Genomic DNA, 25,801 nt, shown 5'->3' on the forward strand with positions numbered 1-25,801 from the left:
TGATATTTTTTGGCAGATGCTGCTTAAAGGGTCCATTTAAACTGTTATATTTTGTTTATTAGAAATGTAAAAAAACACTCCGTTTTACCCTCAGATGAATTGTAATGACATTTCATCATATGTATTATTTTATTGCAAATAATGACTGTTAAGTGTTTGGGCAGCAATAATTGGATACTGTTTGCATTGTTAGAAATATACCAAAATAGCAAAAACCAATGTAGCTGAATGATGCCAACATGTTAGAAGGTTGACACTTTAAAAAGAGAGAGAAGAAAAACACAAATTTTTCAACCATATTCAGTGCTTGAGGGAATGTGAGACATGCGCTATTAAACTTTTATTGATACGTAGCCATCTGAGAATGCTGCAGAAGCTTGAACTCTGATATCAGCTGTATTTTTGGGGGACTGAAAAAGTGTTTGTCGTATTTTTTTTTGTAGGCACCCTATACCCAGGGCACAGAGTGTGATGACTGGACAATAGTTTCTTTGCATCATCATTTTTTTAAATTAAAGAACAACTCTTTCTTTTTCACCTCTTCCAAAAATGTCCCTCCAAGCTGAAGTTTGTTGTGCTGATCTCACTTTCCTTCTGTTTTTTTCAACTTAAGTTTGTTGTTTGTGATAAATGGCCAACATAACAATTCATCCACAAATGTACAATGTAACACAAAGGTTACGTCATTTAATACTGTACGATGAACAAAGAATACAATTGTGTGTCAGCAGACACAAACACGCATCACTAAAGCTCTCGGAACTTATCTCACTAAATGTTGGATTTGCCCAACATGGTGTGTTTTATGTGATTGTGTTGTTCAGTAATTATTTCAACTATGTTGAAATATAATTTAAGCAGCAGTAAAGTTTTTCTTTTAATTCACTAATTCACTGCCCTGTTAACTTCACTGTATTTCCAAGATCAGACCCTTACCATAAGCAATCCAGTCCTTACAATTTAGAGATTTGAGGTTGAATTATGATTATCTAATACTGCTGTTTTAAAAGTAAAACACATTCTAGGTATTGACGGTGAAATGTCTCTTGCTGACACCAACATGCATATGTACTTTTATGTATGTATTGAGTACCTTTCAGGGTTGTCACAAGTAATAGCTCACTTAGTGAATTGAAATATTATTTAATTTACTAATATGCAACTAAACATTTCCCTGAAGAAATAATCAAAAAGAACATGGAAAGGAGGTCATGCAGGGAACTTGATTTAGGGAATGATAAAAACACTTCTGAAGATATAAAGAGTGGAAACCAATATCTTCAAAATGGTTTTTCAAAAGTAAGAACCAGGGATTTATTCCCTGGCTTAACACCCACTTGTGACAACCCTAAGTACATTTGTGAAGTTCCTGGAAGAAGACACAAATGTTTTAATAACTTGACAAACTGATCTCTCTCTGTTTCTTTGTGGCGGTATGCCTACTAGGCATTCAAGCATCACTCGTTCTGCAAGGCTCTGACCGAAGACAGATCCTCTGGATCCCTGCTCTGCTCTACTTTTTTAGGGATTAGCAGTTTTTAAGGCTTCATTTACACATCCCTACCATGCTGACACAGTGGCAGAATGGGGCTGTGTACTATGAGCCACATCTTGTAGGGCTTGGGCAAATAGAGAAGTTAAGCTATCCCTTCACCAAGCAGGTCTCTAGAGTGTGTCCTGGGCAACTTATCTTGATCTCTGCCGGCTTACGGTGTGGGGAAGATACCCAAGATCACCTCTGGGAAGCCCAGTTGTCCTCCACAGGCTAGCTACAAACCATTAAAACTCGGCAGCCAAGGTACAGCACACTCCTTATTTTAGTCAAGACCTTGTTGGCTCTGGTGGTAAGTCAAAATGTATTAAAAAAAAAAAATGTATGCAAACAATGCTTTATTTACTGTTTCTTATGTTGTCAGATATTATTTCTCAATGTTCTGCAGTGCATTTTCATATCTTCAGTTTTCTCTAAACTTTGTATTTGTCTTTGACAATTTAGCTCTTATGTTGAGTATTCCCAACATTCTTAAAGGGGTGGTTCACCTATATGTTAACTTTTAGTTCTAAGCAATTTTTCAATTGGTCTTCATTGTTTATTTGTTATATATAGTTTTTTAATTATTTGCCGCCTTCCAATGACCCCGGCAGCCAAAAAACTATTGCTATGTGAAGTTTTATTGTTGTTCTTACTTTTTCTAATTGTCTTTACTATTCATGTCCTCTCCTTGGAGCTTCTGCAACTCCAAACTGGAGAGCTGCTGAACTGAAAATGAAATAACTAAAAAAACTGCAAGTAATAAAAAATAAAAACCAATCGCAAATTGTCTCAGAATATTACTCTCTACATCATACTAAAATGAATTCAAAGGTGAACAACCCCTTTAAGTAAAATTGCCACCCATGAGTGGCTTGCATAAAAATGTTAATGTTAAAAAATGCAAAATTGCTGTATTTATAGCACAGTGTAGTGGATTTGGTGACCTGTTTAAGCTTTTGGAGAAAGTGCTTTGAAATGTTTTCTGAATCTGTAAAAGTCCTTAAAAAAAAAAAAAAATTAGGGTTATGCATCATTATATGTTTTTATAATGTAGCCTAACCGTTTCATAAGGAATTAACTACTCATAGCTTTTCTGAGGGATCTTGTCATTTGCGAAGGATAGAATAGGCAGATTGCCACTTCTCTTTATTAAATGATTTTTTTTTGTTTTGCTTGCAACCTCTTTTTAGGAGGCTGTGAGCTAGATTTGGCCCAGTTTTTCCAACTCATCAATGAAATGGGTGGCATGCAACAAGTGACTGACCTCAAGAAATGGAACAAACTGGCGGACATGCTACGCATCCCGAAAACTGCACAGGATCGTCTGGCAAAGCTGCAAGAGGCCTACTGTCAGTACCTGCTCTCCTATGACTCCCTTTCCCCTGAGGAGCACAAGAAACTGGAGAAGGAAGTCCTGCAGGAAAAAGAAAATCTGGAGAAGAAGAAAGGTCCACTAGAGGGTCACTCAGACAATGCCTATAAGTTACATTTGCTCCCCAGATACGAGCCCAAAAATGGACTCATAAATGGAGTGGTGCATCGCAATGGTCTCAGAGGCAAGCTGAAAGAAATGGATGTCCAGGTGAAAAATGGCAGACGGAGACTGTTTACTCAAGATAAAGAGAGTACGGAGGAAGAGCCAGAAGACAAGAGTTTATTTGGTGAACTGCATAAGTGTATCTATAAGGTATGTATGCATACTTTTGTGAGTATAGTTGTCATTACATGCTTGAATCGTAATCTGCGCATAAGGAAAAATTGCCTTTGTTGATTGAAATGTTTTATGCTAGCATATATAAGAAGAAATTTGCAAGCTTAAGCATACATGTAACTACATTATTGATGCTTTTAAATAAAAAACCAAGTAAAAGCAACCGGTGCCATGAATCCCCAAATACTAATTGTACTACTACTACTTGGGGGGTGGTAATAGGGGGAAAAAAACACTCGAAGTGCAAAGAGACCAACAAGAGAAAAGGAGAGTAGCACCACTTGGTGGTTGGGGTAAGTGCACCCTCGGGAGACCTAAAGTATTTGATGGGATGAAAATATATAGGATGGTGAAATGGGGATGCACCTGCTGGGAAGAATAGTAGGAAGTATGGAGAAAATACCTCATTTGGTGGGAAGGGTAAAGGCATGCAATAAAATAGATGGATGGGGGTTGCACTTTATTCCAATTGAGTAAAGAAGTTGAACTTATCGTATAGAAAGCTGCCTTCATAGCTACTGCATGTGTTGATATTGACTTTTTTAGGCACAGCCATGGCACCAACAAAAAAAATTTTTGCCAGCAGAGATTTAATGAATTCCTGCATTATCTGTTTTCTCTGTTCAGACAAAATGCCAAAATAGGTGGTACCTATTTGTCACAGCCAATTTCTGACTTAGAGCATTTTCTTACATTACATTATTACATTAACATTTATTTATAAAGCGCCAACATATTCCGCAGCGCTGTACAATAAGTGAGTTACATACATTGGACATACAGAGTAACATATAAAGCAATCAATAACCGATACAAGAGGTGAAGAGAGCCTTGCCCAAAAGAGCTTACAATCTACAAGGAATTTGTTGGGTTTTTAAATCCATAAAAACCATCCAGGTTCATTCTCGGCCTGTGTTTATAGACAGGTTGTGAATCAGCACTGTGTGGGACTAGCCTAAAGGCCTAGATCTTGTCTTCTACAGGGTAGCCGAAAGTAAGGGCAATGAAAAATGGAGCAACTTGTCAAGGCTACAAAATAAGCAATACTGATTGTTGTCTTTCTATGTGTTTTAGCCTATAACAGGGTATCTTCTGGTGTTTTGTTGCCACCACAAGTAGCTCTGTGTGCCGTAGCCCTAAGGTTTCTCCTAAGTATCCAAAGTTAGTATCCTAAGTTTTTACGGCATTTGTTTTATCCTTATTCAGGTGTTCTTCTTTAATAAGATGTGGAAGTTGCATTGCCTTATTATTGTGTCTGCTTCACATTCACCAACAGAGCACTAAATATAGTCAAATAGGGGCTTTTTGACCCCGCAATCTAAAGTATGCTTATTTTTGGTGCAGCTCTATAAAAATGTAAGGTTGTACTGATGCACATCTCCATAAAACGGTATATACACACTTGATATTGGCACACTTGAGAAACATGGGGCTTTCCAAATCAGCTGTATTTTTGTGTATTACAAAATATCTGTTTACATATGTTTATATTTCTCTAAATAATAAAATACCTGAAGGTGTTTTTCCACTGTTATATTCCACTAGATATTTTTGGGTTTATGCAATATAATGTGCAAACTTTGCTGCAGGTCTAATGACCTTTTGGTAACCTATCAGCAGAAATCATGTACTAGTCATCTTACTGCTATGGGTTACTGCACCTGGGTATAAACTTTGTGTTTTATTACATATGGGGGTTGGGACGTATATCTTGGTACAGAAGTTAAATAATCGTTGTTCTTTGTCTGAGATCAGTGATGCCAGGATACTTTTTAGCACTACAGATTAGACCACAGGTTATACACAGTGCATGTACATATAGATAAAGTCATACCGGTATCTTATATGCAGATGTGAAGCCTATTGCTACATGTTATGAGGTGGTGAGAGAAGAAGTTATTACTTGGGTTTGTGTGTGGGTTCTAAGTTCATTCTGTCTTGTTAACTTCCTGTGCAGGGAAGGTCTGTCTCTCTCACCACATTCTACAGGACAGCAAGGAACGTCATGAACATGTGCTTCAATAAGGAGCCCACCGTATCTGAGGTTGAGGTGAGTGTGGGTGTAAGAATGGAGTGGAGTAGAATGTTCCAGGAAAAAATAAGTGATAAGCGTGATTTACCCTATTGGCCCATATGACTCATTTCCTGTGAGCAGTAATACAGGGCCTACTCACTAATATAGGGCCTACTCATGCCTTACAAGCCACAAAGTTACAGTAATGGCTCTGGGGGAAATATAATGTCAAGACACAGCAGGAAGTAAAGAGCACAAGATAAAATGCAAATCCTAGCCAGGGTTTAGCAGCATGAAGACCTCTAGACATTACTGAACTGCAACCTACAGAATCTCCTGCCTTCTATTGGTTATTGCTGGGAATTTTAGCTACGCTCCTTTGGACTTAAGTTTCTTTGTGAGAAGATGCTGGCAGTTTTCTTTAAGCATCATGGAAATTACACACTGCATTTACCTAATGTATAAAAAATTTGTTATGAATGTCTGTGAATTTTTCAGTGTTACAACTTGCACTTTATTTCTGGTATATTTTAAGGTTTATATCCACTGACACAAGATTCATGTTTTCCAGATGCCTTTTTTTCAATGATTCTTGAACGCATTATAAATGCATATATGTCCACTGTATACACTACATAGTAACCATACGGTTTACAACGTTCTGAATTCTCACCTAACTCTTTACTATGTATGGTCCCTGTTACCAACAACTAGTACACCAAAGATCTGACATCCTAGCTTTAGGGCTCTGGTACACGGGGAGATTAGTCGCCCGCGGCAAAACTCCCTGCTCGCGGGCGACTAATCTCCCCGAGTTGCCTTCCCTCTGCCATCCCACCGGCGAACATGTAAGTCGCCGGCGGGATGGCAGACGCGGCAGCGCGATTTCGCGCAAATCGACGAAAAAGACTCGCGAGGCTTTTTCGGCGATTTCCCGAAATCGCCCCGCCGCGTCTGCCATCCCGCCGGCGACTTACATGTTCGCCGGTGGGATGGCAGAGGGAAGGCAACTCGGGGAGATTAGTCGCCCGCGAGCAGGGAGTTTTGCCGCGGGCGACTAATCTCCCCGTGTACCAGAGCCCTTACCTTGAATCAGATGGGCTTTGTTTTTTTAACCTGCAGCTCTGTACTCTTGATTGATAATTGATTTGAGATGGAATCTGCAAAAAGAAAACAGTACAACATTAACACAGATTTTACATGTGTTTTCCTTGTTGCTTTATGCTAAAGAGATGCAAAGTGCTGCCTAAGAAACATACTGTAATTATTTGTTATTGTGGTTTTTACACATCATTACTATTATACTATAATTTTGCTGCACTGCAGTTTGGTGTTTGCAAACACTCGAGATGTACTGTAAGACTTACAGTTCTGTGGTAAAAATGCCCACAACTTTGTCTAGTTTAGATGAGTGATGCTGGGTCGTTATCAGCAGGAAGGGGAAGATTTTAATGTGTCCTTTCTGTAGCACATATCAGACTTCTGTACAGTGCCAGAATGCAAATAGTTTTTCTTATTCAATTACAGTTGAACTCTCGGGTGCTAATTACAGTCATGTTACACCCATTGAAGGCCACGTCCTCTTTTAGCTTGTCGTTTTTGTAGCCATGTGGAAAGTGATAAGGAAAGATCATGTAGCCAGCCTACCAGTGGGAAAATGGCTGCTTAGGTAGGACAAAAACTGCAGGCAATGCAAGTAATAATGTTAAAAATTGGGGTGGGGTGGAAAGGAATAGTCATACTTTTGGCTCTTAAAAAAGTAAAAAAAAGAGATACTGGTAGTATAGCAGTACTTTAAAATGGAACAGATAGGCCCTTTACATTGGAAAAGACAGCCTCTTAAAAATGTTATAGACAACCGTTACATAATAAAGCAAAATAGAATTTAAATCTGTAAATATTAATAATTCTTGTTTGCCTTTATTTGCAGTTACTAAATAAAGGAATTACTGTTACTTTTTTTCTCCCTGCAGCAAGAATATTGGCATATTGTGGAACAGAAAAACTGCCATGTAGCTGTGCACTGTGGAAAGGTTGACACAAAGACTCATGGAAGTGGATTTCCTGTGGGTAAAGCAGAACCCTTTTCAAGGTAGTTATTTATTCAACAGTCTATGGCCTTGCACTGTCCTACAAAGTATTTGCAAATTGTAATTGATGTGAATTTTCTCGTAGGCATGGGTGGAATCTCACTGTCCTTCCTAATAATTCAGGATCCATCCTGAGACACCTTGGTGCTGTACCTGGTAAGCTCAATTTAAATATAGTAGTTTTCTTTTTTTTATGGATCTCTTACATGCCCTGCATTATTTACACCAAGGATAGATAGCCTGTGGTTATGTTGATGATTTTAAAGTATACTTAAAAAACAAATTCTATTGGATTTTGGGATAGGGTTGCCAACTTTTCTCTTCACAAAGTCCAGGTAGGGGGCAGTATGGATGATGGTGGGACACGCTGGGCGTCAAGGGGCTGTGCTATGATGTGGTGATAGCCGCATCATTCAGTGTAAAATCTGGATGGGCAGTTTTGACCTATACAGCACTTAAGAAAACTGGACTGTCTGGATCAAAACCAGACAAGTAGCAACCCTATTCTAGTCTGACAGTGTTTCATGGAGAGCTGTAGCTTTTCTCCATTTCTAATGTTTTACAGCAGTGGTCCCAAAGCAGCGTTCCTAGATCTTAAAAACACACCTAACTTTGAAGTAATGCTTAGGAGTATGTTTTAAGAAACATTTTAGCGAAATCACTTTTTTGCCCTTAGAGGTTAGAATAATTGTAATTGTCTGTTCCTTTGGTTGGTCTCTGAGAGTAATGTCCTGCAGTAGGGTAGCCAGAACAGGAAGGACATTTTGTGACATGATAATGTAACTGTGAGTGTACTACTGCCTCACTCCACTTTATGGAATGTTTATTTATATATAATGCACTGGAAAAGGCATTTCCAGGTTATGTTAATAACTAGAATATTCTTCCAAGTTAACTAGAACTGTCTTTTAAAGTGACTAACATACATATAGGAGGGAAAGTCAAAAGCCATTAGCCTTTTGGTAGAACCATACACTTATAATTGGTGCATTTAGTACTTTCACTATTATGAGCTGAATTGTACTAACTAAAGATAATATTAAATAAAAGCTGCAGTCATCAGTGACCTTATAGTAGCTGCTGCATCAAGGATAATGCCACAAGTGAAATTCATTGGGGAAACTGGCATTGCATTCAGACATGTGGGTACATGACTGCATCATGATACTTGGCAGTGCAGAAAATTCTGTGGCCATTGTTGGCCACCTTCAGTACAACCAACTGCCACTAAGCTTGCTAAATGCAAAAAAGGTTCCAACTAGAATAAAACACATAAACATGTCACCTCAACAAATAAATACCCCAAACTGACCAGGAGGTGCAACCTACATGCCCAAACTGCCAAGGGCAAACAAAACTTGCATACACCAGAGCAGACAGCACAGGAACAGGAAAACATTGCTCTCCCTTCTTTGATTGTGATGGTGGTGCGATGGCTCTATTTTCTGATTGAAAATATTTTCAAGTGATGCCTTTGATTTGGTCTTTAATGTCCTAACTTGAGCCAGAAACATTTATTTTTGTTTATATCTATCCAGCATGAACAAATGAGGTCCTTCTGTTTATTAATTTAAAACAAATAATATGTATATGATGTCAATGTCCATTTTGCACTAATAAGCTTATTTGTTATATGCTACAGGAGCCTGCATATTTTACTTTTATGTAAAATGTATATGAATCCCTCTCATTTGTAAATAGTTGCTGTTGATTTACTATAATACTACTCAGCACTGTGTATCCTGTGTTCGGTTTGCTTTGTATTCATCTGTTCTAAATATACCCGTGCTAAAATCAATTATTGGTTGTTCATTTTGGGGATCTTTACTGCAACTTTCTGTGCATTAAATTCTGGTTTGTTTATTTGTTCTTACGGTCATTCTATTTTTCAGGAGTGACTATTCCTTGGCTAAATATTGGCATGGTTTTTTCTACCTCATGCTGGTCTCGGGACCAAAATCACCTTCCGTATATTGACTACTTACACACTGGTGCTGATTGCATTTGGTAAGTATTATATTTTTGCTTCACACAGTCTAATGCTTTCCACTTATCCTGATATCCTTGATTTAATGTGCTAGATTGGGGTTCACCGAGTTTTGTACAAGCCAGATGTGTTTAGAGGTCTTTGTTGCTAAAAAAAGTCTTTTACTATAAGTCAGAGGTTTTATGAGGTTTTTTTCTTTATTACTCTTATCTTAACTTTAAGATCCGGCTTGGCCCGGCGCTGTCCCTGGGACCGAGTGTGCATAAAGCCATTAAAGCCCACATAGATGAATATTTTCTGTGGGTTCATCTTGCTGTTGTTAGCAAACAGCAGTGTAAAGTCACGTGTAAATATTTTCCACTGTGGCCCTTGTTATCTACAAGAGTTTTTTGATGTCCAGGTCTTGCCTTAGGCAATTGTCTGGCATACACGAGGATGCAGCTTGTTTTACAAGATAAAATTAAATGTGGCAGAGCCCATATTATACCAGCTGGGAAAGATTGTATGTCTGCACATGTGTTTGTGTGTCTATTTACAAGCATTAGGGTGCTGCTTAGACTTATCTATACAGCATTCATTTTACTAGATAGCACTGGGGTATAACAGCTTTTAATGAGCTAAAATCCTTAAAATCTTGCTCCAGTTAGGGTGGGATGGATAATAGCTGGAAGTTGTAGTTCTTCAGTAGCTGTAATACTGAGGGTTTCCTATCCATGGTATATTATTTCTGGGAAAGATGTTGGGACACTGGACACTGGCTGAATACATTATACCTTATATAACAATGTGTTTGTCCGCTACAGGTATTGCATTCCTGCTGAGGAAGAGAGCAAACTTGACAAAGTGGTACACACTCTACTACAAGCCAATGGTACTCCTGGTCTGCAAATGCTTGAAAGTAATGTAATGGTAAGCCAAATTCTTGATAGAGAGCACCATAAATAAATATGCATGTTTTGTGTGTTTTTGGTCAGTCCTTATTACCTATTTGATTTTTCTTTTCTGTTGAAAGATGTCATCATTTCTGGCCATGGGTCTCATTTGTAAACAGTAGTTTTCTCTAGTGTCCTGTCTATTACATTCATAAAAATGAAACATCATTCACCAGAGCCTCAGAGAATTGTAGAATTTTGTATATTTTTACCTGTACCCAGAACAGATGATCTGTATAAATAGCTTGTTACATGCAGCCGATAGTTATGTTTAATGTATCTTACCTTCCCTCTAGATCTCCCCAGAGGTGCTCTGCAAAGAGGGCATCAAGGTGCACCGTACTGTACAGAAGAGTGGACAGTTTGTTGTCTGCTTCCCAGGATCCTTTGTGTCAAAAGTGTGCTGTGGATACAGTGTTTCTGAAACTGTGCACTTTGCTACCACCCAGTGGACAAGTATGGGCTTTAAAACTGCCAAGGTAAATTGTATTCCCTGTTTAAACACACATGAACAATAAGTGTCTCATTATCCTTTAAACTAATTACTGCATTAGGAATTATTAGAAAAGTGTGACCATTTTTTAATTTGCCAATAAAGCATAACTTTAAACTAAAGCTGGGTGTACATTATAACATCCACACATTTGGCTTTTATCGGTCCATTTAAGGCTACCTTAACTCTTGACTTGCTGCTTCTAAATCTGTATCTGAATTTTACTGATGCAGATATTTTTTTCTCTCATGAACAGAATAACAGCTATAGCTGAAATCTGTATGTGAAGAAGTACTTCTGTCCTCCTCTTGAAAGGCCCTTAAAAAAAAAAAAAAGATTTGATAAAAAGGAATGGCCCAATTTTGGCCATGAAATACTGTAATTACTGGTGATTGTGTGTGGTTGAACAAAATCTTTTGAGATCATGCCAGTGTTAAAAGGCAGACCAAGACTGGGGTCTCCATCTGCACAGGTATGGGGTGCACAAGCTGATTTGGGCTACATGGTTACACTCTGCATAGCAGTTTTAGTCAGATAAGTGCAATCTGTGTTGTGGCAGTTTGCAAAATGGCCCGTTAAAAAACAAATGGGTTGATTTAGGCTGTGTACAACATCCTTCTGGCCCAAGCTCATTTACACCCATATGTACCCCTAATCTTTCCTATTCCTCTCCCACCATTATGAAAGCTCCAGTTTGCTTTCAGACTATTTCTCCTTAATGGGGACAGCTGGTAGGTATGAAAGCAAATATGCAGAGAAATATAATAGTAATTATGATAATGTCTATGCTATGCATATATTCAAAATTAAAACGTTAATGCATTATTTCCCAAGGAGATGAAACGTCGGCACATAGCAAAGCCATTCTCCATGGAGAAATTACTGTATCAGATTGCAACAGCGGAAGCAAAGAAAGAAAACAGCCCAACTCTGAGTGTAATTTCCACTCTACTCCGCGAGCTCAGGTAATGGGAGGGATGCATGTCTGCTTCTTTATTTAGATAAGCTTTCTCTCAACACTTGCTGACTTGGAATCGGTAAAGGGATAGCACAATCTGTTTTTGTGCCTTACCTCCGAGGGCCAGCAGGAGGAGCTTTCCCTGTGTATGAGAGAATTAAATGGAATTAACCCAACAGAAGGCCCAGAAAGCCTCATAAACACATATAGCCCTGACAAATACCAGACTTTAGCATCACACACTGCTGTGCGAGGATGAGATGTGGTACACCTGGCATTTTGATAACTGCTACTGGTCATATTTCTGTTGATCCCCATGGATCGCTTTCCCTTTATGGCAAGCAGTGCTGCTAGTTCCAGGAAGTGTGTTTTGCCTAAAATATGTGCTCAGCATTTACACACAGCCACCAGTAGCTGCATTCAAAATGCTTAGTATAGCTTTGCCCTGATGCCTGCTTTTATTGTAATATTAAAAATTATTTTCCCATACATTTGCTTCTAATACTCAGTAAAGGTCAGTTACTTTTTTCCCCCAGAAGCAGAAGCTTTTGTTGGTACTCTGGTATGTTTCAGTGTAAGGCACAAACCTCTGTAGGCAGAGCTTACACTTTAAAGTAACTGGTCATTGTGTAGAATATTAAAGGAACAGTAACACCAAAAAATGAAAGTTTTTTAAAGTAATTAAAATATAATGTACTGATGCCCTGCACTGGTAAAAGTTGTGTGGTTGCTACAGTAACTCTACTATAGTTTATATAAATAAGCTGCTGTGTAGCCATGGGGGCAGCCATTAAAGTTGGAAAAAAGGAGAAAAGGCACAGGTTACATAGCAGATAACAGATAAGCTCTGTAGAATACAATAGTGTTTATCTGTTATCTCCTATGTGCCTGTGCCTTTTCTCCTTTGAATGGCTGCCCCCGTGGCTAAACAGCAGCTTTGTTTATATACATTTCTGGGGCAAACACACCAGTTGTACCAGTGCAGGGCAGCAGTATATTTTATTCTTATTACTTTTATACACTTTCATTTTTTGGTGTTACTGTTCCTTTAAATGCTAGTTTGACACTAAAGTCTGGTATTTGTCAGGGCCATATGTGTTTATGCCTTTAATAATGGCTTCTAAATTTGGTATATACAAGTATGGGACCTGTTATCCAGAATGCTTGGGACCTGAGCTTTTCCAGATAAGGGATCTTTCTATAATTTGGATATCCATACCTTAAGTCTACTAAAAAATAATTTAAACATTAAATTAACACTATTGGATTGTTCTGCCTTCAATAAGTATTAATTGTATTTTAGAATTATTTGCTTATAATAGAGTCTATGAGAGATGAACTTTACGTAATTTGGAACTTTCTGGATAATGGGTTTAACGGATCCCATACCTGTATAGCTGCATAGACTTTTTCTGATATCTGCCTTGAGGATAGCACAGTGGTAATAAACAAATTTTTCCTCTGGTGTTTTACTAGATCTTATTTAAAAAGGTATTTCAACTTCCCAACACTTTTTTCAGACAGCTATTTTCTGAGAGTACAACCAAAATAATGACTTTTTTTGAATTTCGATTTTTCAAGATTCAAGTTTAAACTTCAAATTTTACTACTTATGGCAGACTAGCCGCTCAGTAAGTCAGGTAGCCAGCTCTCTAAGCTGCATTAGTATATGCAGTACTGCTTGAGACTGTTGGGCTTCTATTGAACTAAAAGCCCCAGTGTGCCAGGCAGTCAATGATGCTCAGAGCTGTAGATCAAAACAGCTTCAAAGCTCAACCTTGCCAATCCCTATGCCTAAGCGTTGCCTGCATGTCTGTAGGCTGTATTGGACTGATGAATTTCTCCTCTCCCAAGTACTCCTAAGAACTCTTAAGTTCTCCTAATTGCCAACAATCATGTCCTGTTATTGCACTTTTGCATTAGAAGAAAAGGCTATATGGCTCCATAGCACTATTTAATCTTAAAGTTATTTGAAAATCTACCTTATTTGAAAGTGCATGGATTACAAGATTGCAGTGTTCTCCCCAGCAAAAATGTACCCTAAGATAGAACAAAAATATAACGACATGGGGAAAAAATTCACCCATGTACCTTTAGCTCACCCCAGCCTTGCCCGCCATATAACAAATACAGCTTGCAGAATCCCCTACCAGCGGCTGTTTTCTATTACGGCAGGTGGAGCTTTTAAGGAGTTGGGTGATTTACAGAAAATGCAGCTAGGAGCGATGGGCTAAACAGCCTGGGGAAAATACTGAGATTGTATAGCTTACTGTGCACAAGCAACAGTCTGTATTTGCACATTTACATCTAAGTAAAAGATTAAACTCTGTTTATTGTCTATAGACGTCAATTTATCTACATTAGGGGTAAGGCTGCTGCTATTATTTATGGAGAATTTAAAGGCAAACTATAAGGCAGATCTTCCTCTATATTAAAATAATCAAAGGGTAGTTTATCTTCTGCACACAATAAGCTATTTCCTCCTATTTTAAAAAAAAAAAAAAAAAATCAATGGAAGGTAAAGCTAATGGTAAAGTAGGTATATATTCAATTTAGACTGGATGGGAGTATATAGGTAGCACTAGTTTGTACTGTGTGTGTACAGGTAAATAAAAGTCGCACTGGGCAAGTACTACATATTTTTGTTTTTGCTATTTTTATGTATTTATATGTTCCTGACCCAGAGGAATAACTAGAATGTAAAATGGTCCTAATAGCACCCTTTCAGCTCCAAAACATTCAGGATGCTGACCTCTGTTGGACACTTTATCACAGAGGGGACAATTTATCACAGAGCGCGCCTCGATGCAGCTGAGGAACATTTCAAAGGGTGAAAATGGAGCAAACTCTTTTACCCTTTGAGTGATATCCCCCTGAAAACCCTATACATGTGAATAGACAGCTGGGGAGTTCCCCTCTGGTGAACTGTTGTGAACTCTCTAGCAGCCACAGGGTCTGTAGTCTCTTATCTCACACCTGCCCTTAAAGAGGGGGTTCGCCTTTAAGTTAACTTTTACTATGTTATTGAAAGGCCCATACTAAGCAACTTCATTTGGTCTTCATTATTTGTTTTGCATAGTTTTTGAATTATTTGCCTTCTTTTTCAAACTCTTTTCAGCTTTCAAATGGGGGTCACTGACCCCTGAGCCAAAAAACTATTGCTCTGTGAGGCTACAGATTTAGGGGCGTATTTATTATGCTGTGTAAAATGAATTCGCTGAAAAAACGGAGTAAAAAGCTGTGTAAAATAAATGGAAAAGATCGCTGTCTGAACGCCGGATATTACGCTGTTATATGGCGATATGTGGCGAATTTTCTCGCCGTTTTTTACACAGCATAATAAATATGCCCCTTATTGTTATTTTGTATTACTTATTTTTCTATTCAGGTCCCCTCCTATTCATATATCAGTCTTTCATTTAAACCACACCCTGGTTGCTAAGGTAATATGGGTGCTAGCAACCAAATAGCTGCTGAAACTCCAAGCTGGAGAACAAAAACTGAAATAATGAAAAAATTACAAATAATAAAAAATGAAGACCAATTGCAAACAGTCTCAGAATATTACTCTCTACATCATACTAAAAGTTAAATCAAATGTGGACAACTTCTTTAAAGGAACAGTTTAGTGTTAATATGAAACTGGGTAAAACAAATAGACTATGCAAAATAAAAAATATTTTTAATATAGTTAGACAAAATTTAATCTATAAAGGCTGGAGTGAGCTGATGTCTAACATAACAGCCACAACACTTTTTTTTTACATTTTTGTCTGACTAACAATATTGAAAACATTTTTTATTCTGTGCGGTCTGTCTATTTTACCCAGTTTCATTTTTACACTGAACTGTTCCTGTCTCAAACCAAGAATAGAATTTTTTTGAACTATTTCATGGAGAAAGATGAGTCTTACATGGACAGTTACTAAATACCAGGGGTTCTTGCATTTTGTACCCCAAAACCACAGTTCATTTGCCGTCAGGGAGCTACCTGTGTAATAATGCTTTTTTCTGTCTTCCATGTAGCGTCTCTTTCCAAGTGATGCCAGTTGATGAGCATTAATCGTAACTATGTGTGATAAAAAAAGATGAACTTTGCCCTTAAAAAACATTGTCATTCCAGGGCACAACACACAATGAATACTTTGTGTGCTTTAAAAAAAAAAAAAAAATCAATGAAAATGAATGTATTAATACATATTTTCCAACTAGCAGAAATGAAGAAAAGTATTTTCTTACTGTCACATTGCCCTAATAACAAAGGTGCACCAGAGCACTTGGTGATCAGGGTGACGTGATGGCCCCCCCCCAGATTCTCACCCAGTTTGTTGTTTGACAGGGACACAGAACTACGGCAGCGGCAGCAACTGTTTGAAGCTGGTCTGCACTCTTCAGCGCGCTACGGGAGCCATGATATAGGCAGCTCATCGCTGGACGGAAAGAAAAGGCCTCGGAAGTGGCTGCAGTTAGAGACGTCAGAGAGAAGGTGTCAGATTTGCCAGCACCTGTGTTACCTGTCCATGGTGAGCTGATGGCATATCATATTGTAGCAGAAATTGCTTGCGATTCCTTTGCTACCCACACTCTGTCTTTTTACATTTCATCACATGTCAGAAATTAGAAAACAGCTATGAAGCCTGCCCCACCCTACTAGGTAACACACCTGCCCATTTCTCCCTTCTCTGCGATTGGTGGCTTTACCTTTTGCCTTCTCCTCGTTCCATGGAGTAAGGGAACCGAGGGCCTGATTATACATTGCTCTCTTTATTTTGTATATGATGACTGGGGGTGCTCCCCAGTACCTACTGAGTTCATATTTTCATTTAGTAGGTAATCACTTTACTACTTAATAAAAAAAAAAGTAGGAAACTGCTGAGAAGTGAGATTTTCATTTAACAGTGTTTTTAGTTAAAATTTTAAATTCAATTTTTTTAGGTTGTGCAGGAAAATGAGAATGTTGTGTTTTGCTTGGAGTGTGCACTGCGGCATGTGGAGAAGCAGAAATCCTGTCGTGGATTGAAGCTGATGTATCGTTATGATGAGGTGAAAGGAAAATTTTTTATATTATGCATTATATATTGTGCTTTGGGTCTTTTTAGAAATTTTTGATAAATTTATGAGGATGCTGCTTGTTAAGGACATAATTTCTTCCCGGCATTTTACAGATCATGGTACAGTGGTGTAGCCTCCAGTACAGTGGTGTAATCCCCAGCAGACCCCATAGTTGGCAGGAAGCCCATACAGCAGGGTCTGCTGTATAGAAATCCATCCTCCCCAGTCGTTGCCCTGCTTGAAAATTTGCGCACCCACTGCAAACTTGCAGTGTGTAATAACGTTACTGTCACTGCCTTCCCAATCAGATGTATATGAATGAATATACAGAAAAAGAATGTTGCGTGTGCACAGTACTGCCCATCCCACTTCTTAGATAGCTGGCACTCATATGGTGAGGTTGCTCAGAAATACTATGAACTTTTATGTAGTGATCCTAGCCTGTCACTGGGGAATACTGAGGGGCAAATTTATTATAGTGTGTAAGCCAACATCACCGGTGATGTTGCCTATAGCAACCAATCAGATCTTAGTATTTATTTTCTCAGTGACCTTTCAAATTTGATTGGTTGCTATGGGTGTGTCCTGCCTACATAGCTAGCACTAGGATTGCAGCATTGATGGGTTAGATGGGAAGTAGGCGGCAAGGCGGCAAGGCAGCAAGGCACATCCACCTAGTAACTTCATGTATTTGAATACAGACTGGGGTTCTAAAGAATCACTGCCATTGGTACATAATGTGGGAGCAACAGGAGGTTCCTGCACATTTTGTTTCCTTAGGTTGCTGTCCAGGGTGCTGACTGGAGAACTTGCTCTTCTATATATTTGTGCAGTTACTGTAGTGGCCCTGGCCTTGCGCAGCAGGACACATTGTAGATTGCTATTAATTATATTTTTATAGTTCTGTCTCACTTCAGTAGTGTTTAATAATTCATCACTGAGGTTGGTCTAGGACAACAACATTTAGATACACAGAACTATTGCCAGAGCAAATTAAGGTGTTAAGGTCATCAATGAGTGGTTTAGATGCATCTGATACAGCATTTATTTTTACAGTTTATCTTTCTGCTTCAGTTACTTTACCAAGCAAGATGACCAAATATCTCTCCTAATAGCAACTTATGTCAAAAGTGACATTTAATTTAACAGCAAAGTACAGTCTGATAGAATCAGGGAGGGGTAACTTAGTTAACATACTCTATAAACCTAAAATTATTATGAATACAGATTCAATTATTTGCTTTAACAAAAAATATTTTACATTCTAATACACATTTAATTCATCATTCATTAAGTTTTTGAATGTTACGGCATAAAATGTATATTTGCTTGCAGTGTAATTGAAAAGGTAGATACCTAAAAGGTGACCCAGTTCTCTTATTTGATCCTATTAGATACATTTGCTGTGACTGGTAAACTGTGCAATCTCCTGTTCTGGAGTTATGCCGTAATGGCACATTTGCTAAAAAGAGCATCCAAATGCAGCAGAACTTATTGATAATTCTGCTGTGTTCACTTACTCCTGCCAAAAAGGGGATTCTGCCCACTTTTATATCATCTCTAGGGGGGCATTTACTAACATTTGTTTTTTATTTTTTTATTTTTGTACTAAAAAACGAGTTTTTCATGTAAAAAAAAATTTCCGTAATTTATTAAGCAGAAAAATCACAAAAAACACTAATACAAATGTTACCATCTAAAAGCTGTTGAGGTTTTGCAGAAGTCAAAATGGGAGTTGTCCCAGGCATATTGTAAGTCTTTATTGAATTTCTGCTTTTAGGGGTTTTCGTTTTTTGTTTTGTTTTTTTCTTAATGTCCATGAAGGTTCATGGAAAAACATAACAATCAAAAAATTTTTTTTTTTCCATTTTTACTCCACATTTTTATTAATTCAAGCTTTTTCTATTCAGTTTTAGTGGAATGAGTTTAGTTGCGGTTTCAAAAACATCTAAAACCACAAAAATGAAAATGTTAATATTAATAGATCTGCCCCTAGGATGTGTTTCTCAGTCTATGAAAGGAAGAACAAAGGACAGAAACTCCTCCAGCTGAGATCTCCATGGTCCCAAAACCTTTTGCTAGAAAGGCAGCTATAGGAATGATTCAATTCTATTCTTTGTGCATTTAGGTGGAGCTTGTTAGCCCTTACCCATCATTTATTAAAGAAAAAAATAGATTTAGTGTGTGTCCTTACAAGGAATGCACTAAAAAGTGTCAGCGTCTGTATATTGATCCAAATTATGGAAAGACCCCTTATTTGGAAAACTCCAGGTCCTGAGCATTCTTGATATAGATCCCATACCTGTACAAATAATACTTTTGCAGTATTCACATATTCAGGGAAACCCACATAGCAGATTTGACCAGTTCCATATCTTCCCAGCTGCTGCCCTTACAAGTAACAAGATGTCTTTCTTGGTATTGTATGGGTGGATATCCAGTTACAGGCCCTCTATATCTATCCATGAATGAAATGGATGTGTATTTACCCCTCTTGCATTTTCTTAGCAAACTGAATGGCAGTATGAGCAGTTTTATCATAGCCTTCTGTCTGGTTATATTTATGTCTGGTAATCACACAAAGCCCTTCAGATACTAAGCAATGTCCTTTTCTATTTTTTTTTAGGAGCAGATTAAAAGTCTTGTCAATCAGATCTGTGGGAAAGTCCCTGGTAAAAATAACAGCAATGAGAACTGCCCGATGAACTGTACACCAAAAAGAGGACCAAGAAAGCGAGCCACACTTGATGTGCCATCATCCAGACTCTCATCATCTACTTTGTCCAAAAGTGCTTCAAATTCATCCTGAAGATGCCAACACTCTCATTTCTCAAATCCTGAATATATCTATTTTTTTTGAAACTATACCCTAGTTTGGAGTACTTGCTGTAGAATACAGGCTGTCTTTGCACTAGCTCTAAGAAGATTTTTTTTTCTTCTGGTTTTAGACAAGTAACTTTGTTTTAGCATTAAATTGTTGATTTTTTTTTCTTCCCCCACCTTATTTTTTGGGTTTTGTATTGAAAACTGCAGTGGGAATTTTGAAGCTGCAGCATAGTTACTGTTTTATGGCAGTCTGAGGGGGCACTCTATTTTTTATGCTGCCCTAGGGACTGTATAGTTAACAAAAGCCTTTCTTGAGAATGGAGCTTGTAATAAAAAGGCTTTTTAAACCATTTTTGATAAGTTGAAGTTTGATGTGTTTTTTGTATTACTTTATCCAGTCAAGGGAGCAGTTTTTTCTAGAAAGTCAAAACTTGAACGTACCTGCTTTTACTTGGCTGTGTTTCATTCTGTCATGTGCAAAATGAGTTTTGTATTTTTTTTTTAATTGGGAATTAAAATATATATTAAAAAAGTCAAAAACAAACAAAAAATCTATGGATGGTGCGGCAGCTGAAGATGGACTTTGTGAAGAACCAGAGGCAAAATGCCGAGATCTAAGAAAGTTTCTTTTACCAGCACATCTCTATGCATCTGTTAAAGGAGAAGTAGGATATTACCATTGGACTCGAGCTATGCCTGCCTGGTCCAAGTCATGTAAAGGTGGGGTGGGATTATAAACTGTGCCTGATTTCATAAGGAATCCATTCTGTTATTTTTGGTGCTGTTGGCTACTTTATCAAAAAGAAGAAAGAAAGAAAAACTTCAATAGCATCCTTTTGGAAAAGAAAAGGAAAAAAAGGAATTTAAAATATATATATAAAGTGGTTGAAGCCAGAAGTGCTTCTTTGTCATAGATGTGCAATCTTTCTAACATTCCATTTTCATTCCACTGCTGTCTCAACACATCACACAATCAGCATTAATATAAATATATATATATTTTTTTGTTGTAAAAAATGCCCTCTCTGTTGTAGATACTAGCAATGTATATCTCTGCTGCCCCTTGTGGCGGAGGTGGAGTTGCTCCAGTGAACACCATTTTAGAGCCACTAGGTCTGAATTTTATTTCCTTGTTGTGAATGTGAAAAATTATTTTCCTGATTTTTTTCCCCCCCTTCTTTTTTTTTTTTTTTTTTTTTTTTTGTGTTCTGCATTTTTGGAAAAGAAAAAACAAACAAAAAACAAACAAAAAAAATTCTAATGAAAACCCCTGTTTGTTTGTATATATGCCTGTAAATTGTTTTAAATACTTGAGCCTTCTTTTGGGGAATGGGGTGGATAGGGGACGGTGAGAAGACAAGATGAAGAAAAAGCCTTACATTTCAGTTTCTTCATCAGATGGTTTGGATGCTTACAGGGTTCTTCTTGTAACATAGATATAAGTGCTGCTTACATCACTGAACAACAAATGACGATTCATAATGGAGTAATGTTTGCCCCTTGTTCTGCTTGTTTGTGGGACGCAAGAGATTAAAAAAGGGAAAATATTTTCACAAATTTGCTCTTTGTTTGATGGTAGAAAGAAAACCAACCTGTAGCTGCCCATATTGCACTGAAATCGCCAGTGGTAACTATTGCGGGAGAATCCTTCATACACTTTGTTGGCTGTTGTTGCAGAAGACTGATCTGTTTTTGTTTTTTTTTTACTTTTCCCTCCCTCTTTTTTTAATATTTAACAGTTACATACGAGTCGTGTTTCCGATGTGGTTGTCAGTTTTATGGCCTTGCTGTGTACATTTTTCCCTCTCTTGACAGTAAATTCGATGACTACGGCTTACAGGTTGCCATTTAATTTATTAGCACTGCTCTGCTCTCTTTCCTTGTGGAAGAATCCATGTTGTTTATTGACAGTTCTGTTTACTTTTCAGGTTTGTACAACAAGGTTTAATAATAAATAAACAATCTTTTTTGAATTCTGACTTTTTTTTGTTTTCCAGCTTAAAAAAAAAGCTGATCAGTTTTTCCTTCTGGTTTAGTTCTGGCTTTTCAACCCATAAAAAAAAAAATACATAGAACATAGATGAGTTGCTGTAGACTAAATATCACAGCCAAAATAATAGTTTAGGTTCTTAAGCATGATATCACTTTAAACTAGACTTTTCCAAGACATATCCAGCCTGCAGCAGGTCCCTGAGACATCACTTTACTTTACTCTATAATGTGCCCTTGATAGACCTAGATGGGCTCTATCCTGCCTCTTTGGCAGTGATCCCCAGCCAGTGGCGCAGGAGCAACATGTTGCTCACCAACTCCTTTGATGTTGCTCTCTGTGGCCACAAAGCAGGTGTTCATTTTTGAATTTCTAACTTGGAGGCACGAAGACCATCTGTACTGCCAAACAGAGCCTCCTGTAGTCTGCCAGTCCCCATTGGGATAGTAGATAACCAATCACAGCCTTTATTAGTCACCCCCTAGGAATTTTTTTTCATGCTCACGTTGCTCCCCAACTTTTTTTTTTTATATTTGAATGTTGCTTACAGGTAAAAATGTTGGGGAGCCCTGCTCTTAGAGCTGCAACAATAAGAATTGCTCATGCATTCCTTGACTGGAAGACTATCCAATCCAATAAATAAAACTGGCTTTTTATCACCTCTCTGCGTTTACTGCATTAATATTTCCCAGGCTTATTAGATAACATACTTGCACTTTTGTCTCAGGGCATCGTGGAAGGAATAAGTGCGTTGATAGATTCTTGTGAAGATTGGAAGAACATAAAAATATAGGAAAGAATGAAATAATATTGGGAGGGAATTGATGAAAATGCAGGACACAATACAAAAATGGAAAGACTAATGCTGTAAGGAATACAAATAAGTAAAGTGTTTCCCAGTCCTGCTGGCTGAGTTGTCTGTAACTATTGGTGCTTTATTCTATAATCATGCTTTTGTAGCCATCTAATTTGGTTACAAAATGCAGTTGGACTTGATAATTTGGGAGAACGCTCCCAGGAGTCTTATGGTGCTAATGTACAGCCTTAGATTCCCAGGATCACTTTTGGCCAAGCCGTGCTTCCAGCTTGCATAGTTCCAGTACAGTACTGTAGGTTATGGCAATATACAAACGAGTGTGAAGATAAGAATGTAGTGAGATCATTAGAAGCACGATTCCTGTAATGAAATGAGTCAGGAATACCTTTACGTGCAGTTTAGTGCAGCAGTCGTATAGTTGTTGTGGCAGTTATGGTAGGTTTGTGCAAAATAATGGGGGGCAATTTATCAATATCAAATTGCATGTCCAGCCAAGTTTGCTTTTTGGACAGCTGGTTAGACATAAATGATAATATGACATATTTCAGACACTATGCCCTTTAGCTGACTGCTACCAATGTTCCTTGTGGTCCACTGAACCAAAAGGCCTGTCCACTATATAACTGGCACAGGTTAAAGCCATAACTAATACTCTGGTTACACTTTGTGATTCACTGATATCAATATGAAACCTTGCTTAACTAAGTGAGTGACTTGTTGCAAATGTTCCAAAGTGCACACTGTTTGCAATTATTTAAGCTGTGTTATTTATTATCATTTTCATTTTCTCTGGTTTAATACATTGGCTCCAAGGGGCTGCTTCTGTTGTGTAACTGCAGATTTCCGCTTTTTGTAGGAGAAATGGTCTAGACTTCATGCAAGGTCCCTTTGCTCTTGTGTATTGCACCAATGCTTTACGAATGTGAATACGTAGGCATATTATATCCAGTGAGTAATACATATATGTCTATGTTGATATGATACATGCTTGGAAAGTGTTGTATGATCAGGGATCATTTTTTTGTCTTTTTTTATGCTCTGTTTACATTACTTTCACCTTTACTTTTTAGTACAAACAGTATTTAATCCTAAATTATTTTGGGTGTACATTTTCTTTTTAATCCTTAACTTCACATACAGTCCAGCTTTATGGCAACGATGAACGATCAATGATCAATGTTGTTTCCAGGCTTCTTCAATCATTTCTAATGAGTCAAAGAACTATTTGATCCAGATGAATCAAAATGAAATCCCTGTGTTAACAAAGTTCCAGATTTGGTGGCACCATAAAACCAATTATCAGCTCTGTGTATCAAGAATTTTATTGTCATACAAGAAGGTTAGCAGCTACTGGAGAGAGATTGTTACTGTGGTGCGAGTAGGCGGTTCTACCCCGTGCGAAACTACTGTTTCTAGCCAGTGAGGGCAGCTAATCTCCCTGTGTGTTACAAACCTTAGCAAACCACTAACTTAGCTTCCACCATGGGGAAACTTAATCTGTTTAACCAGTTACCACACTCCATTTCACACTTTATTCATTTACTTTTAGCAAGTCATGGTTATTTTAACCAATGAGAAGTTTAAAAATCTGTCAGTCAGCCATATTGTTTCAATTCAATGTAATGCGTGATTGTTCATTTCAGTTGCAAAACAAATGTTGTTTGGACAATCAGAAGCCTCTTACTATTCAACCAATAAAAAAAAATGTAAGTCTGAATGCTCAACAGTCTTGCTTGGTTATTTCCTTCCCGCGCACACTCCGGGGTTGCACTCCTGCATGAACAGGGAACTGGCAAACTGTGGTTTGGAGGGATTTTTATAGGGAGCCTAAAATGCACCCCAGTGACTCCATAAGTGGTTGCTGAGTGATTTAACTAAGTGCACATTCATTTTAAAGATAAAGACACATGTCCATCAAGTTCCATCTTTTTGTCTGAAACCTGTGTAACTGCTAGTACAGCAGAGAAAAAAAAAACCTGAAGCCAGTTTGCCTAAGGGCTCTGGCACACGGGGAGATTAGTCGCCCGCGACAAAACTCCCCGTGTGCCAGAGCCCTTAGAGGGTGGAAAAAAATCCTTTCTTGAAGCTGTCTAATTTATCTGCCAATACCACAGCTGTGGGGGAGGGTTCCACAACTTCACATCTCAAAAAACCCTAAAGATAACCTCCTTTTTTTATATTGGAATGGATAGCCTTGTGTCTGCTGGACAAATCTACCAGTTAATGAAGCATGAGAGAGTTCACTGTATGGTCCCTTGCACATTTATTTATATTTTGGATTCAGATGACTACCTAATCCAACACAAGAGATTTGGCCAAATTCCAAAGTGAAACCAACTAATTGTGAACAAAAAAAAAAATTAAAAAAAATTGAGCTTTTAATGTGTTGAGATTCCATTCACCGGAACACAATTCAAATCCAGGAATCTGTGTCTCTCTAATACAGGGGTGTCAAAATCAATTGCACAGTATCAGAGATATACACCTGGCATCTTTTTTTGGTAACAAGTTTGTTTATGTACCTGTGCCAGCAGCCATCATATTGCCCCGTGTACCTGTGCCAGCAGCCATATTATTGCCCCGTGTACCTGTGCCAGCAGCCATATTATTGCCCCGTGTACCTGTGCCAGTAGCCATATTGCCCCGCGTACCTGTGCTAGCAGCCATATTATTGCCCCGTGTACCTGTGCCAGCAGCCATATTGCCCCGTGTACCTGTGCCAGCAGCCATATTATTACCCCGTGTACCTGTGCCAGCAGCCATATTGCCCCGTGTACCTGTGCCAGCAGCCATCATATTGCCCCATGTACCTGTGCCAGCAGCCATATTGCCCCATGTACCTGTGCCAGCAGCCATATTGCCCCATGTACCTGTGCCAGCAGCCATATTGCCCCGTGTACCTGTGCCAGCAGCCATATTGCCCCGTGTACCTGTGCTAGCAGCCATATTATTGCCCCGTGTACCTGTGCCAGCAGCCATATTGCCCCATGTACCATCTGTCCCTGTGGCAGCAGCAGCCAACACTATATATTACCCAATTTGCCTCAGTTTGTACCTATGCCAGCAGGCAGCAGCAGCCAAAAAATCATATATTGGCCCCAAATCATCTCAAGCGCCAGAACTCCCCGGTTTCTCCTGCTTATATTTTCTCTCCACATTTTGTGACGTGCCAGCTCTATCTGTGCCGTTTGAATAACGGTGAATGAAAATGAAAAGGAGTCTGACAAAATCAGTAAAAGTGCCCTGGATAAAATGAAACAAAAAGACATATATAAGGGTGTATACTGCCTCGTTTGTATTAGCGTAAGAATTATACCCCGTGTCAGTTACTTAAATTGTTTGACCTGATCAAAGTGTATATTTACAGTGTAAAGTCACAGTCCTGTAAGTTTCCCTC

At 38.3% G+C, this 25,801-nt stretch overlaps 1 protein-coding gene and 1 long non-coding RNA gene across 3 annotated transcripts in view; both read left to right on the top strand.

The window, feature by feature from the left end:
• Positions 1-24,121, top strand: part of jarid2 (jumonji and AT-rich interaction domain containing 2) — a 131,129-nt gene extending 107,008 nt beyond the window's left edge. For both annotated transcript variants that reach the window (XM_002932688.5, XM_012965406.3), the window contains 11 exons: positions 2,725-3,221; positions 5,203-5,295; positions 7,233-7,351; positions 7,435-7,505; positions 9,242-9,356; positions 10,140-10,245; positions 10,565-10,747; positions 11,596-11,726; positions 16,059-16,242; positions 16,655-16,762; positions 19,398-24,121. In XM_002932688.5, coding sequence (XP_002932734.2) covers positions 2,725-3,221; positions 5,203-5,295; positions 7,233-7,351; positions 7,435-7,505; positions 9,242-9,356; positions 10,140-10,245; positions 10,565-10,747; positions 11,596-11,726; positions 16,059-16,242; positions 16,655-16,762; positions 19,398-19,580 — 1,790 coding nt within the window. In that variant the 3' untranslated portion in view covers positions 19,581-24,121. The remainder of the gene's footprint in view (positions 1-2,724; positions 3,222-5,202; positions 5,296-7,232; positions 7,352-7,434; positions 7,506-9,241; positions 9,357-10,139; positions 10,246-10,564; positions 10,748-11,595; positions 11,727-16,058; positions 16,243-16,654; positions 16,763-19,397) is intronic.
• On the top strand, positions 10,765-11,096 carry LOC116411470. The gene is made up of 2 exons (XR_004223119.1): positions 10,765-10,888; positions 10,937-11,096. It is a non-coding gene; the product is annotated as an uncharacterized LOC116411470 (long non-coding RNA).
• Positions 24,122-25,801: the final 1,680 nt, after the last annotated feature.

Source organism: Xenopus tropicalis, chromosome 6 (assembly GCF_000004195.4).
Source record: "Xenopus tropicalis strain Nigerian chromosome 6, UCB_Xtro_10.0, whole genome shotgun sequence".
In the NCBI taxonomy this organism is placed as follows: domain Eukaryota; kingdom Metazoa; phylum Chordata; class Amphibia; order Anura; family Pipidae; genus Xenopus; species Xenopus tropicalis.